The 16,198-nt window shown below is 46.5% G+C and overlaps 3 protein-coding genes across 23 annotated transcripts in view; all 3 read right to left on the reverse strand.

Moving 5' to 3' along the window:
- LOC142881889 (mitogen-activated protein kinase kinase kinase kinase 4-like) overlaps positions 1-4,938 on the reverse strand; it is a 34,957-nt gene extending 30,019 nt beyond the window's left edge. For 13 of the 21 annotated variants that reach the window (XM_076016332.1, XM_076016439.1, XM_076016405.1 and 10 more), the window contains exons 1-2: positions 4,571-4,923; positions 3,966-4,031 (exon numbers count right to left, since the gene is read on the reverse strand). In XM_076016332.1, the coding sequence (XP_075872447.1) occupies positions 3,966-4,031; positions 4,571-4,627 (123 nt within the window). In that variant the 5' untranslated portion in view covers positions 4,628-4,923. Of the gene's footprint in view, positions 1-3,965; positions 4,032-4,570 lie in introns of all 21 variants that reach the window. The other 8 variants (XM_076016389.1, XM_076016341.1, XM_076016376.1 and 5 more) reach the window with 4 other exon arrangements.
- A 3,381-nt stretch (positions 4,939-8,319) lies between these two features.
- On the reverse strand, positions 8,320-12,529 carry chst10 (carbohydrate sulfotransferase 10). Its single transcript, XM_076016520.1, has 6 exons — positions 12,370-12,529; positions 11,841-11,971; positions 11,613-11,719; positions 10,515-10,740; positions 10,312-10,417; positions 8,320-10,033 (listed from the first exon to the last, which is right to left on the reverse strand). The coding sequence occupies exons 2-6, from the start codon at positions 11,941-11,943 to the stop codon at positions 9,466-9,468; spliced, it is 1,110 nt and encodes a 369-aa protein (XP_075872635.1). The 5' UTR covers positions 11,944-11,971; positions 12,370-12,529; the 3' UTR covers positions 8,320-9,465.
- A 917-nt stretch (positions 12,530-13,446) lies between these two features.
- On the reverse strand, positions 13,447-15,914 carry rpl31 (ribosomal protein L31). Its single transcript, XM_076016544.1, has 5 exons — positions 15,770-15,914; positions 15,183-15,286; positions 14,910-15,035; positions 13,819-13,931; positions 13,447-13,720 (listed from the first exon to the last, which is right to left on the reverse strand). Exons 2-5 carry the CDS (start codon positions 15,284-15,286, stop codon positions 13,689-13,691), a joined length of 375 nt encoding a protein of 124 aa, XP_075872659.1. The 5' UTR covers positions 15,770-15,914; the 3' UTR covers positions 13,447-13,688.
- Positions 15,915-16,198: the final 284 nt, after the last annotated feature.

A 16,198-nucleotide genomic window follows, 5' to 3' on the forward strand; every position in this document is an offset into this window, starting at 1 on the left:
AGGCACCTGGGATGGAGAGCAGAGCCAGCTGGTTCACGGCCAGCTGATAAAGAGGGAGAGAGGGGTGGAGTTTGTGGAGGGGTGGGGGGTGGCGTAGGAGGGCTGAGAGATACCAGGGACAATCTCTTTGTGCAATGCGCAGGCAGCGTTTTTCAACCAGCGTGGATAAGAGTGGAGTTTTTTGTTGTTGCTGTTGTTGTAATTGGAGACCGGCTGTATTTTTGCAGAAGAAGAATTCGCGCAAAAAGTGTCCAGTCAGTACCGCGGCAAAGCAACGAACGGACAAAGCCCAGACTCTGTGGGGGTGTGGGGAGCTGTACTGATTAATACACTTTCTCGCAAGCTGCATCAGCAGCACGCGGCCTGTTAGAGAACAACTAGGCTACTGGCTGAGCTACACATGATGCAGTTTCAGTGAAAAGCTCCAGTCACGTCACCAGCAAGCCAAGCACACTATGATCTAGAACGTAAGGTGTCCAAATATGGCCCTCAGTGACATTATTAGGAGTGATTATGTATTGGCCTCGAGGGCCAGTACAAAACCACTACTAGAGCTGCTGGTCCAGCACTATTATACAGCACATGTACCGCTAAGACTACAAACCCCAGAATGCTCTGCTTCTTCTTTGAGGGATATTAGTATTATTATGACTTCATTGGTGTATTGTTGTTGAATTCAATTTTGGCCCACTGTGTATTTGAGTTTGACACCCCTGGAGTAGAGAGTAACCAAGTCACTACTAAGTTACCCTCGAGAACTCCTCTCCACTAAGTAACTAGTGAGTAACTAAGTAACTGGGGAGGAGTTTATTTACATTTCATTTATTTCGATTCGTTTTTTTTTTTCTTTTTAATTTGAAATTCAATTTTGTATGTGTGCAGTATGAAGTTATTTATATTGTAAAGTACCAAGCTCTGCTTCTTCCATCTACAGTGTTGAAGCAAAACTTGTTTGGGTCCATATCAAAAAGGTTCACTGCTCCATGTGGTTGATTGTTTCAATCAATATCAATGTTGGCCCTCGACTTTGTCCAACTTTGAGAATTTGGCCCCACTGCGTGTTTGAGCTCGACACCCCTGATGTAGAAATATGGCGGGGCATTTTTTTTCTTGCATGGGAACAATATAGCCCTGATGATGACGTCATCGGTTTTATTTACTTATCTGCCTGGTGTCGTGGTTGAATCAATTCCCGAGAGTATTTCTTCGCCGGGCGTCTTAGTCACGCTGCGGCTTTCTCAGCAGCGGCCGTCAGTCACAATGTGCTGCGCTGGGCTTCTTTCAGAGGGCCGACTGGAACCTGGCACGGCTCCAGGGCGACCTGGAGGTCAGCAGCCTCCACCGAACGGCTCAACGGCTCCCTCGTTTTGACTTTGAGTCGGGAATGAGTCGGTTGTTTTTGGGGGGGGGGTTAGATCCGATCCTGGATCAGCGGGGATTTTATTTTATTTATTTTTTTTTGAGGGGGGGGGTGGCTTAATTATGTTCACAGGGTCGGGAGTCAGTAACAGGCGCTGATGTGAGCCGATCCGAGCGAGACATCCAGTTTGAGCTGATCGGCTCATTGAAAGGATTCACTCTGAGAAAATGTTCCTTCAGTCAAATCAGCTCACAAAAGTTTTACAGTGTGCAAAACACCTTCAAACCGAGGCGCATTATTCAGTGCAGGTTCTGGGTGTCAGTGGCGAGGGTAGGAGGGGTTGCTGGGTTTAATTTGTTATCTGTATTACCCTTTGTTCTACTTGTATTACTCATTGGACTGACACATGCAGTATACGTTTTTCTTTTCATTTTTTTGATTAAATTGTGCCTTGGATAGAATGACATTGCCCTTCCTTCCTCTATACATCCTGCCACACGTTCACCTTTGCGATGACCTGTTGACTGCATTGTTCGTCATCATCAATTTGAGAAAAAAAAATGCTCAATCAAAACATATTCGGATTAAAAAACAAAAACAAACTTTGGCTTCTGCTGCCAGGTGGATCCTTGCAAGGTCAACTTATGTTTTTTTGTTTGTTTCAGTCGAGCTATTAAGTCAAGTGGAGCTATTATTGGCCCAAACACAAAAACACGAGGCGACCGATCCGACCAGTTGCTCCGAGCCGTTCGATCAACTTCAAAAGCGCCGCACGTGAACCGCAATTACGGTCGCGGCGAGAGAAGGTGGAAACCTGCAGTTCCAGAAGGAGGCCGACTGAAAGCAAACACTGGAGTTCTTTTTTTTCTTCTGCCGATTGGTGGGGTGGGGGGGAGGGGGGGTCTCACGTTTGTGCTGCAGTCTGAGTGACAAAAGAGACTTTGGAGGATGGGGGGGGGGGGGGCGAAGAGCCCAGAAGGAATCAAAAGTCACCGCAAATCAAACAGCAAAAAGGGAGCCGTGGACACATTGTGTTATCTCAAAAGGGTGTGTGTGTGTGTGGGGGGGGGGGGGTTCAGACGGTTGCCCGTTTGAAACCCAGCGGGACAAACTGACCCCCCCCCCACCCCCCGCCCAGATTTGCTGCGCGGGGGACAAACTGAGCTTTGTCGGGCCGCTGCCTGCAAGTGGACAGCTGCACCACCACCACCACCACCACCACATGCTCATCCAACTGCTTAACATGACAGTCGATACGTTGATCCGCCGAAAGGAACCGTGCGTGCGCGTGTGCATGGGGGGTGAGGGGGGGGGGGGGTTGTTGCTGCTGCTGCTGCTGCTGCTGGTCTGACTTCCAAGCGCAGACGTATGAGCTCAACTCGTGCCGTTCACGGCCGTCTCTTTGTGTCGGCGGCGGCGAGCTAATCTGACAGCACCCCCCCCCCACATACACACACAAACACACACACACACACACACCATACCCGTGCAGCGGCCACAAATAGAATTAGCATCAGACAGTGAATTGGGGGGGATTAAAGGGGGACGAGAAAACAGACGAAGAAGAAAAAAAGCGTTAATGCTCCATCCTCCACCCATCCTTCCATCCAGGTGATGTGACGAGCACCACATCTGGAAGTTCACAGTTCAGACTGTGGGTGGTGGTGGGGGGGTGGTGACCCGCAAAACGAATGCAGGTCACCCAGAGCGCCAGGAGCTGTCAGAATTAAAAAGCGCTCGGCTCTGCGCTTAGCGCACAGGCAAACTGATGCCTTTTTTTCCACCACCATCCTGCCTCCACCAGGGACTATTTATATAATATCCCTGTGTGTGTGTGTGTGTGTGTGTGTGTGGGGGGGGGGGGGTTAATGAAAGTGTCCCACCGTTCTGCAGCTTTGCGCTTAAACGCCGTTAAGCGTCGGCGAAACAGAGACCGCGGTGACAACACGGGGACGGTGGGGGGTGATGTCATCAGAGTCGGGCTGGACATCAGTAGTCAAGGGGCCACCACCAACACCCCCCACCGAGACAAATAACCTGTTTTCTCTCCTCTTTTCCGACCATCTGCGTCTTTCAACGGTCGCAAAGTTCAACACAAGTCTTGATTTGAAGAGGACAGGAAATTAGGGTTTAGTGTGTGTGTGTGTGTTGTGGTTGTCGTTTTTTGTTTTAAATCATCACACACACACACACACACACACACTCCCCCCCCCCCCCAAAAAAAAAACCCTCCCAAGGTGCACGGTGTGCCCCCCTCGCCTACTTCCCAGCGGGAGGGACAGGTGATGTCAGACGGGTGGTGCGTCAGGCTGCTCGTAGACTCGTCTGATTCACTCTCGACAACAAGGGGCGGAACATCGACAACATCAGAGCCAACAAGCAAAACAAGGCGCCAGTGGCCCTGGTAGTAGTAGTAGTGGTGGTGGTGGTGGTAGTGGAGAGTCCATTTCCATCAGCATAACACCACAATGGTGGTGGCAACATATGGAAGACAAAACTCCACTTCCTTTGTGTACATGCTGGTTAACGTCAGTGAAGGGAGGGTGAGGGTTGGTGGATGGGGGCGAATAAACAAATAAATAAATGAATAAGACAAGTGACCAACCTTGTATACTTGTCCGTAGGTGCCATTTCCGACCACCTCCACCAGTTCAAAGATGCCAGCTGGGTCCTGTTGGGGAAGACACAAAAGATCCACGTCGACGTGAGGAGCAGAGACAAACAGCGGCTGTTTTATCGCTACTATCTTTATTAATGTGATTATTTTGCGAGCACTATTAGCGGTGCGGCGGCGGGCCAGCTGTTGCGCCCCCCACATCCACACGCAAACGCATCTCGAACAAAGGAGGTGGTGGAGGAGGAGGTGGTGAAGCAAGACAGTGGCAACACCTCGCCGAGGCTCAGCGGTCTTTTTTTTTTTCTTCTTCTTCTTCCAGCAACGAGGAGCTCCGAGCGCGAGCGCGCGCGCGCGCGCACACACACACACACACACACACACACACACACACACACACACACACACACACACACACACACACACACACACACACACACACGGAGAGGGGAGGCGGATAAAATAGCAGCGGCTAAGCGGCTAGCGGCTAGCGAGGCTTGCGGGCAGCGTTTAACCGAGGCCCGGGCAGCAGGAGGAGAAGGGAAAAAGATAGAGAAAAACACGAAGGGGTCTCGGGGCTCCCGACTGCAACTCACCCGCAGTGAAGCCAAGTCGATGTCTCCGAGACTTTTAGCCGGGGAGTCGTTCGCCATCTTTCAAAATCAAAGCCGAGCCGTTTTTTTCTCCCCCTCTGCCGTGAACAAAAGAGCAGCAGCGGCGCCGCCGGAGCATTAGAGGAGACTTCCGGCGGATAAATGAGACATAGGCCGTCGTGCGTTCGTCTCTTCTCCCGGAGGCGTTGGAGGGCTATGCTCGTCGGGCAGCGTTGGCACAGGCTCCGGGCTACTCCATGTTGAGGTGGCAGGCAGGCAGGGGCAGCAGCAACAGCAGCGGCGGCGGCGGCGGACTCCCCCTTAACGCACTCTCTCCCACTGTCTGCACAGAGGGCCGTCAAGCTGACGGTGGAAAAACATTCGCTTCCGTCAAGAATTTCGGAATAAGAGTTTAAGAGGCACCCTGACTAGAGAATATATTTGGTGTTTAGGTCACCAGTATTTACTGACTTTTCAGGTGGTGTTATACAATAGTCAATTATGATCAAGAAGTAGGAAAAGGTACATTATGTACTTACCTAAAAAAAAATAATAATATTGGAAAAATGAAGAGTATTGATTCAACTGTTTTACTCAAGCAAAACTAAGACTGTACAGGTTCTGAAATGCAATTAAGTAAAAAGTAAAAATGATATTTATTCATGTAATTAATGAAACAACATTAATTTAGCAAAAATGAAAAGGTTCTGAAAGAATCTTCCAGAGGTTTTTTGCATGAGCAGCTGGATAGCTTTTAGTGGCTTTGGTGCTCTCAATAATATGTTTTATTTTCTTTTTCAACTGCAGCACAACCTAACTGTAATCAGTAATAGCTATGACCACTGACACATTATACGATGTTGATGCCTTCCACAGCCAATGTTATTTTCTACATGAGAATAAGTGAATTACAGAATAACACATTTTGTTTTTAAACACTTTTAAATACAAAAGTAACAAACAAATGTATGGTGTCAAAGTTTAAAAGTCGTCCGTGAAATAAATACTCAGGTAAAGTACAGATACAGACAAAACATATACTTCGGTACTGTAACAAAGTAGTTGGACTGTATTTGTACTTTGTTACTTCCCACCTCTGATGAGCCATCGTGAGTGGTTTGTGTAAGTAAGTAGTGACCTCTACCAGCGTTTCTCAACTTTTTTTTTTTTTTTTTTCAGTCAAGGCACCCTTCAAAAGTGCAAAAGATTTCACGGCGCCCCATTGTAAAATATCAATAATTATGATAATTATTATAATTAAATTATATCACAACATAATTATATAATAATTAAAAATTACACTGCATCTGACTTAAAATGCAAACGTCCTGTTTATTTCAGATAGGCAGTGACGAAAGCAACTCAACAGTAAGAGCCTATGATGAAATGTAGGCCTACATAGGTGGACAGACACAGACATACACAAAACAAACAAACAAAAATCGGCAATTGAGAGAGGGAAAAATACATTTGTGGGAGAGCGTTTTTATTTATGAAATGTCAGAATAGGCAACGACAACAACACAACAACACCCCTGTTGAGAAACGCTGACCTATACGAATAATCACGAAAATCCAATGCACGCCTTCACATCCAAGAAAAAGTTTTTTATTGTGGTAGGGGCACTTCCGCTTTTAGCGCGCCTTGCCCCTCGCCGACTTGACCCGCTCCGCTAATTGAGAGCCGCACAAACACAGGAAGCCGGTCGGCATCGCTACACAAGAAAAGAAAGAAAAAAGGGCTGGGCCTCCCTCCCTCCCTCCACACGGCGCCCGAAGCTTGCACGCCGAGCTCGTGCACGTGCGCACTCGACCCCTACCTCGCGCGCACGATTTGGGGCACGGACAAACCGTTCCGCACCCGGTGACGCGCACGGAGGGAGCAGACGGTAGCACCCTCCACCCCCACTAGCCCTATCGCCATCACTACCTCCTCAGCATCCCTAACGGACATGCGCACGTCGGACTTGTGTGTCAATATTGGTAATCATGGGTGTGGCAGGCGGGCAAGGCTGAGCAGCGATGCCCGGCAGAGCAGCAGAGAACAAATACGGCCGCATACTACGCAAATGCAAGAGAGCTCGACAACATCTCTGATCCTTCAAGCTTGATCAGGGCCTCGACCCAAAAAATTCTAAATAAAGGAATTCTGCAGGCCGGACTTTTTTTCACATTTGTATGAATTGGAAAAAGTCCCATTTTATCGCCTGTTATCGGATCTTGTTTTGAGTGGGGTTTTTTTTGTTTGTTTGTTTTCAACCTGATGCAAGGCTGATGCTTTGCTGTTTTTGGTTGTCGGAGCCTGGAAGAGGCGTCCGAGCTCTCTGTGACATCACAAAGGGCTGTCTCCCCAGAAGGGCATTGCCGTTTCTGGCAAGCGGCGTTTCCTACTAGAGTTGTCAAACAAAGACTAAGGCCACGAAGGCAGATTGTTCACCTCAGTCCGTTGTGGTTCTTCTTCTTCTAGCTTATTTACCATCACTGCGCAACAGAGCGGGCTGATATTTTGGTTAAACAAACTCTGCGTTCAAACCTCAGGGGCAGGACGAACCAGCCGAGCAGGATGAGGGACTTCAGCTGGGGCACACGACCCGCACACACAGGCGCGCATACACAAACATGGTGCACAACACAAAGCCCTGACTTCCAGCCACTCAAGGTGATACTCCAGCCACTTAACTGACGCCTTTAAACCCCGGCAATCCCCTCAAATCCACCCGACACAAAGTGAACCGCTACTGGAAACACCGGCATTGCGTTTCCCGTCAACCCGTGTTTGTTGTTGACGTGTGGCGATGGTGACGTCACTCTTCTGCCACCACGTCTCAGGCCCGAACCGTTCTGCTAGTCTTGACACATTCGGACTGAAGGGTTCGTCAGGGCTGTCGCGTTGAGTAAATAAAAGTTTGACTGCCATCAAGTGGCGATCCGGCTGTACTGCAACAAAACGACGCAGATTTCTTCTTTTTTTTTTCCTGGAAGGGAACTTTATTTAACCAACCAATATTTTGCACCCTGTGGTTGCAGAAAGGTTGTACCGTCCTACAACTCAAGACACTTTTTCATCAACAGTCAGCGGGTTAATCACCGTAACTAGAAATAGCAACGGGTGACAAGACAGTTGCAAGTCGCGTTAAAGAATGATGACGTGTTTCGACACAATTTGTAGAAAAAAATACTATATTTTAAAATCCAGTGCGACCTTCCCATAAAGGCCCAGTGCAGGAAAGAGTCTGTTGCGACGGAGTCGGGCATTATATACCCTAGAAAGTTTGAGGTGGAGCAACCAGACGGACAGCTACGGTAACAAACAAGGGAGAGATGCTTGTCATTGGTCTGGAGCCGCTCCTTTGCTATTTCAAGACACGTTCTGAATAATTTATTGTCTTACAAAAACACCGGTGTGTCTTTAGGGGAGAAAAACATTTTTTGACAGATTTCTCAGCTCATGAAACGTCGTGAAAACCACTGAGCTCGAGTCAGTTTCGCGATCCGGTCCACTTGTGCAAGAAGTCGAGCATCCCTGATTTTACACAATCTCGCCTTCGTTTGCGATAAAAAGGAAAGACGCAATTTTTTTTTCTTCCATTCATCGCACCGGTGAACTACACAGTGCAATTATTAAATAGCTACATTACAGGGAGACGAGGCCCCCCGACATTACGGCGTACGTCTCGTTTGACACGCAAGGCAGGTGGAGACAGTCACATGAGCTATGTTACAAAAACAATGTATTCGTGTGATCTGTTCCCTTTTGTTTTTTTATACAAATGGACGTGTTAAGACGGCTAACTCTGTTTAGTCCTTCTCTCAGTCTACTCTGACATTACTGCTTCACTGCGAGAAAGGTCACAGTTCCGAGAACATCGAAACCCATCGGTGGGCAGAACTTCCCGTCTTAGCCCCCCCCCTCCCCGTGTCCAAGAAGATCCAAAAGCACGTTTCTTTTTCACCCAAATGAGTTTGGGGTCACCGACTCATTTCCGGATTGAACTCCGTCATAACCAGTTTTCTGGAAAAAATGATCTTGAATACTCTGCGATCATTATGAGTGCACAGAAAATTAGTCAAGGTGTTCTGAACAAGCATGTGAATATTTTAGTCATTCGTGAAAACCGTCTCCAATGTCGAATGATTTGCGAGAATTCCGTTTGTGCAGAATTCTGTGTGAACACACTCAGAGTAGGCTGTTTTAGAGAGTCTATACGATCCATGATGCTTTGTTGACTCTTTTACTCCTTTTCCGATTATAATACAAAGCTTTGTTTTAGAAAGGTTTCCGTTTTTTCAACTTTTGCCGCGATGGCTGCATACTGCACACTTGAGACTCGTTCTATAAAATCAATTCAATCGGACGTTCAAGGCAACGACTGTCAAAGCCATACCCATAATGTGTTCAGCACATCCCCACTGATTTCCCTGCACTAGTAATGTTCTTAGAGCATTCCAGCAGGTTATTTTGTGATGCTGTAAAGATGCAGTGGCCCCAAAAACCTCGACCGGTAGAGTATACACACGCTACCAGTCAAAAGTTTGGACACACTAGCTAATGAAATATTTTTTCTTCATCTTTAGCACTTTCGACACTGTACTATAGAAACTGAAGACATCAAATATATGAGCAAGATATGCAATTATGCAGCAAAGAAAAACATGTTAAATAACTGAATATGCTTTTTATGAAAGGAGGCTATTTAGAAGAATTTAAATATAAAAACGTGTTCCTCCATAATTCCATGTGTGTTCATATGTAGTTTTGATGCCTTCAGTGAGAAATTGCAAAGTCAACAGTCACGAGAATGAAAGAAAAGACATTAAATGCATAGGGTGTGTCCAAACTTTTGACTGCTCGTGTTTTTCTCCATATAAACGTGGGTTTTCATCAACTGGAAGTCATTTTAGTTCAACAGAAAGTCTGGCGTCGGGTAACCAAATAGGTGGAAATCGCCCTGGTAGCGCGCGTACAGGCGGCGGATGTCCCGCTTGCTGATGCCCGAGAAGTAGTGCTCCACCTTGGTCCTGTTGTAGCGGGTGATGCCCGGGGGGATGGCCGGGTAGGACACCAGCCGCTCGATGCCCGCCGCCTTCAGGATGTAGGGGGCGTCGCGCTCCAGCGTCTCGTGGTGGCCCACCACGTCATAGCGGATCTCGCAGGGCGCACACAGCTCGGCGTAGGTCACCCAGTGGATGACGTGCTCGCCGAACTGGCGGTCCACGCGGCGCCGCCGACCCTCGGCATCGCCCAGGTACCGGACAAAGTCCTCAAAGCGGAGGCCCGGGGCGGCGGCGGTGCCGTCGCCATCGCCGTCGCGGTGGCTCTTGCGGTACTTGCGGATGATGGCCGGGGCGATGTCGTGCTTGTACCACGGCTCGAAGCGCGGGTTCTTCACGAACTTGTCCTTGAACGCCGAGATGAGCCTCTCGAAGGGGTCCCGCACGATGAGGAACTTGAAGTAAGTGTTCAATCTGTCGGGTGTGAGAGATGTGAAAGAAACTTCGCATCAGGCATTAATTCTTCTTTTTAAACATTTCAGAAATCATCTAAACAAGACAAAAAAAAAAAGTCTTGAACAGACAAATGACTTACACGGCTGTCATGAGCTAACTGATAGAGAATATAGAACACAACATCTTTATTAATTTTCTAATTCCAGCAACAAAAAGAAGTGCAAACAGAAGGAAAAATTATGAAAACAAGATGTATGATATTTATTTGTTTTTTTTAAAAATCATATTCTCCAAACCTGTGAGTGATCTCCCGCGGCGGCAGGGACGAAAGGCGGGGCAGGCCGTTCTTCTCGTGGTCGTGCACGAGGTTTTCGGGGATCTCCTCCACGCTGGAGAACTCTCCTGCCAAAGTGGGACAAAGGTCAGGCACCGGCGGAGAGCAGGCCGACCGCGCGATTCATCGGCTCTCCCCCGAAAGCGGCGAGGCGCAGCGACCTACCGTTGAGCACGATGAGGACCTTCTTCCACTGCGTGTTGCCCACCTTGGGCGTCTGGCAGAAGAGGATCTTGTGCTTGTCGCAGACGAAGATGCGGTCCAGGACGAACTTGCCCACGGAGACGTGGGTCAGGTTCCTCAGGCTGCCGTTCTTGCACACGGCGGCGAGCAGCTCCACGCGTCTCTCCGCCACGGGCTGCCAGTCAGCCACGGAGGGAGCGGATGAGGGCTGGGGGGTGCAAAACACGGCTGTTAACTGAGCCCGTAGCTACTTTGGTGATTATCAAGGCTGTGGTGATATTTCTCTTTACTGCGTGTAGTCTGCAAAAACTGAGAACAAGAAAGAGAATGAAAGAGGAAGCAGCAGCAGCAGGTGCCATGTGTGTGTATCACTCACACACACACACACACACACACACACACACACACACACACACACACACACACACACACACACACACACACACACACACACACACACACACACACACCACAGCTGGACTCCAATGAAGGTGGAGGCCCATCTCAAGGATGATCAGAAGAACTGCACAGCACCTGAGTTAAATATACAGGTGTCACAGTAAAGGGTCTGAATACTTTTGGCGATGTGATGACTCAGTGTTTATTTGTAATAAATTCGCAAAACTCTTGAGATTGATTTTAGCAAATGGCTGCAATTTGACAAAGAGTGAACAATTTAAGGGTGTCTGAATACTTTCCGAACCCACTGTTTATATGAATATATATGACTATAGCTGAGGATAGGCTGTACAGTTGTCATGCTTAGAAAATGTTCAGCCCCTATTTGCACTTTTTACTTTGGTTACAGTTTTGCCAATATCGTTTGCACTTTAAAAAAAAAAAACCAAAAAAACAACAAACATCTAATTTGGTTTGTGGAATGCAGTTCAACGGCTCATACATGGAAGTTATAAATGCCTCTGCTACATTGTATTACTTTGTTCAATCACATTTTTTTGGTCATTTTAGTTTTCAGAAAACTAACGTGGAAAATCTCGTCTCGTCTGGTTCTGGTGAACCCAATATTGGGTACCGTCACGCCCCTTGTTGTGGTTATCAATGGAGGACGAGGTTGATCACCTGATGGGACGGTTTCGGATTCGGCTCTGACTTTCCCGGGCTGGAAGCAGGAGGTGCAGGTTTTCCCGGAACGGTCCACTTTTGGATCACGGCCCTGTCACCGTAATCTGTATAAGCAGAGAGAGAGAGAGAGAGAGAGAGAGAGAGAGAGAGTGGTATGAGAGAGGGTGAGGGGTGTTCGCGAATCTTCAGGCAGCTCGCTGGGGACACGACAAGGTGACGTCTTACCGTCAACAGCCCTGAAGGTGATCAACTTGCTGACAAACATGAGGATGAGCAGCACCCAGCCGCAAGCCCCCAGGAGCAGCCAGTGGTGCCGCATCGCTCTCATCGGCCATGGGAAATAAAACACCGAGCAGCTGAGGTCAAACAAACAAACAAACAAACAAACAAACAAAAAAAGAGAAATACGGACAGATGATGAGGTTTGAGGTGTTCCGTCGAACCCGGTTTGTTTGTGTTTGAGAAACGACAACTCGTTAACGCAAATGTTGTTGTTTTTTCCCCCACACGTCTCTGACGAGTTTATCACACGTCTTAAATGTACACACATATGTACAATGAGACAAATACATGTACATTTGACCATATATTGTGCACCACATCGGCGACAAACAGATGCGCTTTCTTGAGCGCTCGAAAGAAAGGCTCGACTAGCTGTTAGCCTAGCAGCTAGCCACACCTGTCCATCCCAGCGGACAGCACAGCATCCCGTTACATTAGAAACGGTCGTGTAACGTCGGAACACGCGTCTCACCCTCGCGCTGAGCAGCTCAGCTACTCGTCAGCGGCACAAACTTCTTGGGAGGAACGTCCAACGTTGAGCTCCATCGCGTCGTTCCTTTCTCAGTTCAGTTTAGCTGCTCTACAGCAGCAGCAGCAGCGAGCGGGACTCTCCCCACAACTCCTCCGACACTGCCCTGCCAGCCAGCATCCCGACGGAACGGAAGCAGGCTCGGAACGAACAGCGCCCTCTAATGCCCCATTCGCACGGGATTAGTATCACCTGGACCTCTATGGAGTAAAATCAACTGCAAAAACTGAGAGGCACCCAAATGCAACTCTTGCAAAAACTGGACTACTCAGCCAGAGGAAATGCCATTTGGTAATGACCTTTATTAATGTGCATGCAAATCAGGAAGTTGGCTTGACAAATAAAGACGGGTAATAGTTTGGGCTCAGACAAACAGTACATAGTGACACCATGTGCAGATATTTAAATAGTAAACGGTGTAGTACCTACTGTTTACGATGACAAAACGGAAAAGACAAAATGTACCTTTATATTTCTTAGTTTTTTCATGTATTCCCCTATATATTTACATTTATTTTCAACAGATTTAAGTTTAATTTTGACCCTCCTGTGATTCCATAGTTTCAGACGTGAGAAGGATTCATTCCCGTCCACAAAAAGCGATGGCAGTTGAAAGTTTGGATAAAGATTTTTTGAAGAAAAAAAGACCGTAATCTTTGTTTATATATTGAAAGTTTAAAACAATCTTTCTTTTTTTTTAATTCCCTTTTCTAACTACTTTCACAGGTCAGAAACACACAATGGAGTTCAAGAACTTTAACGCATAGTTGTCAAACTCTGGCCCCATTTTGTTGTCATTTTTGGCCGATGGGGCCATACAAAATCATAAAAATGAATCATGACAAAATTGATCAGCTTACATTAAATGCTACATTTCAATTAAACTGTTAAATTATTGTGCTCGAGACTGAAATACCTTTGTTAATAAACACATGTAAACGTACTTGATGTTTCTTAATGTTAACCATGTCTGTCAACTATTTCAGTGAAAGAGAACAAGCAAAATAGGCCGCAACAGTGGAAATCATTGAAGGACATTTCATTTGCTTTTGTTCTGTATAAACTTGTATATAGTTCAATAGTTTATGTATACAGTTGAGGCCCCCTGGAATTAAGGAACATTTTCCTAAAAATCTTTCAAACATTTGCGTCTTTGTATTTCCAAAAGTACCAATAACATCAAGGCCAACACTACAAAAGCAGAGGACACTTGACACCAAGTCATTTTTTTTTTTCATTTATTGAACTCGGAGAATGAAAATTTAGTTCTCATCAACATTGACTGTCTGCAGACCTATTGGGGCGAAAAAACAGAGGAGGAGCAGAGTTAATAATTAATGAAGGCACAGCTGGCTTCGGCAAGTACTTCAAGTCATTTTGCAGCATATTTACCTTTGCATGTGGTGACAGGAACGTATGTGACCAGGGTGTACAGCTTGTTCGGAGAGTCCTCATCCTCGTTGCGCTTCCTGGACAGCCGCACGCGCATCCTGTACGGCACGTTCCTACAAAACAGATTGAGAGTTTTTAAGTTCTGACTTTTCTTTGAAAGCACATCTGTGCCTGCAGTCAATCGGTAGTATGAGAAAAGTGGGTTGAAGCACTGAAAACCAAACATAAAGTCACTTGAAAAATAAATGAACAGTGTATCCCTGCAGACATACAAAGCAAGACGAACCCTGCACCCAAAAGTAGGTGACATCCAGTGATGATCACAATAACTGCAATGAATTGCCCTCATAGGACATTACTGGCAGATTTCCTGCCAGCTCATGGCACTAAAAATCCCTTTCCAGTTTCAAGGTAATTGCGTATTTAAAGCAACACTTAACTCTAACTGAGACGCGTACCATCTCGAGCGAGCACAGAATTAACGACTGGAACACTTCAGGTTCAGCCCGCCAAGTGTGAAGTCAGTGGAAGTGCTGACAGAGATCATTTTTGCTTCTCACAACAAGTATCCATTCATCACTTGACAATTATTAGCTGCGTTTCCATGACAGTTTTTTGCAAAATAAAAGGGATGTTTATAAAATTTCGACAAAGCACAACTGTGATTTGCAGGCGTTTCCATTGAACGGTGTGAAGCGCATAAGCCGTAATTCTCGTACAATCTTGCGGGACGAGATTTTACGAGAATTACGTTTGTTTACATTCTGTCAAGAATGGTTATGTTTTTCTCTTTGAGTACATGTAAAAAAAATATTCTGTCTCCTCCTCCGTCCAAACATAACGCGGCATTTTCCCTTGAAGTGAATTGATTGCGTGTTTCCGTGATCCTTTTGCGATATACCTCTACATGGATGTCTGAACAACCACCTCATGAGAGCGCCAAAACCGTTTAGCCATATTTGAGCGGGTTTTCCAAGTGTAGGTGTTTCCATTCCAGTTTTTTTATTGCGATATTTAGGTTTTGTGCAATTCTAGGGGTCATGGAACCGCAGGTGCTGTTGACAGGTTGATGGTAATGAGCAGCATCTCACCTCACGCCTTTGCTCCACACTGCTTTGTTGAGGCGAGTATCGATGCGAACGTCAGGAGTGCCCATCTCCTTCACGGCGAACTTGCGGATTTCCTTGATGGCCCGTGGAGCCCTTCTCTTGAAACCCCTGCAAGAGGAACGTTTCTCAATATGCGAGACAATCGGACAGTTTGGACAACACTTGCTGGCATCTCTTTTCAACGTGTTGCAAGGAAAGGGTGGCAAAAAGGTCATTCACACGAGCAACCCATCGATCATTCTGAGGAATACATACACTCCATGGATGCGCTTGTGGATGTTGATGGTATACTCTCTTGTCACAACCTCGTTAATGGCTGAACGCCCCTTCTTTTTCTCTCCTTTCTTGGTCGGTGCCATCTAAAGAGAGAACAAAACGACTTCAGCACATTCGCGGATTTCATTAGTCGAACAGTTCTCAGTTCTGCCGAACACGTTTGCTTACTTTCAGATAAGCGTTACCTTAGCAATTTGCTAACGTTTCTGGACAAGTCGCTATGCTAAATGAAACGGGAAACGAATCGAACGTATTATTAGCACTACACGCAACATATACTTAGTGAAAGCCAACGTTGGAATGAAGCGTTTAAAGTATGTATTGCGTTGCTGGGGAAATGCACACACTTCACAAGCACCGGCAAGGCTATGTGAAGCCAGACGCTGCTCCCCCACAATGCCAAAAAAATCTGACTTATCATACATTCAGACTACTTCAAAACACCGTGCAAATGTCAAATAACCACTTATAGATGCATTTGCGGTGACTGTTCGATGAAATGTAACTTTAATATCGCTGGATGGCGTTAGATTAGGGAGAAAATATCCTCGACAAAATATACTCACTTCAGCTCGTAACTGAGGCGGAAGTCGGAAGGACGGATCTCAGGCGGAGGATTGTGGGTAAAGGAAATTGGTCCGTTCTGAATTATGCTCGTCGGAAACATGCATGCGGGCGTCGTTGATATGTATTGTTGATGGTTAATATTTTCATTTATAATGTATATGTCGAAAATGCAACTGATATTTTAAAGAAATGTACACCCACGGCGCTTGATAATTGTTTTCCTACAGCATCATCATTTTGACTTGATTTATTTCATGTTAAAACGAGGACACGCGTTTGAGCTGTTCATAAAACATAGTTGTATGGTTTATTTACAAATTTGCAGTTCCGCTCGTTCAGATTTCTCACTTTGCTTTACAACTTATGTACAATGAACCGTCCCCCAGGAAATGAAAGCCACACAATTGAAAAGTTATACCCTAAGATGA

This window comes from Nelusetta ayraudi, unplaced genomic scaffold, assembly GCF_046127955.1.
Source record: "Nelusetta ayraudi isolate G7.1 ecotype Tasmania unplaced genomic scaffold, CSIRO-AGI_Nayr_v1 ptg000006l, whole genome shotgun sequence".
Taxonomy (NCBI): domain Eukaryota; kingdom Metazoa; phylum Chordata; class Actinopteri; order Tetraodontiformes; family Monacanthidae; genus Nelusetta; species Nelusetta ayraudi.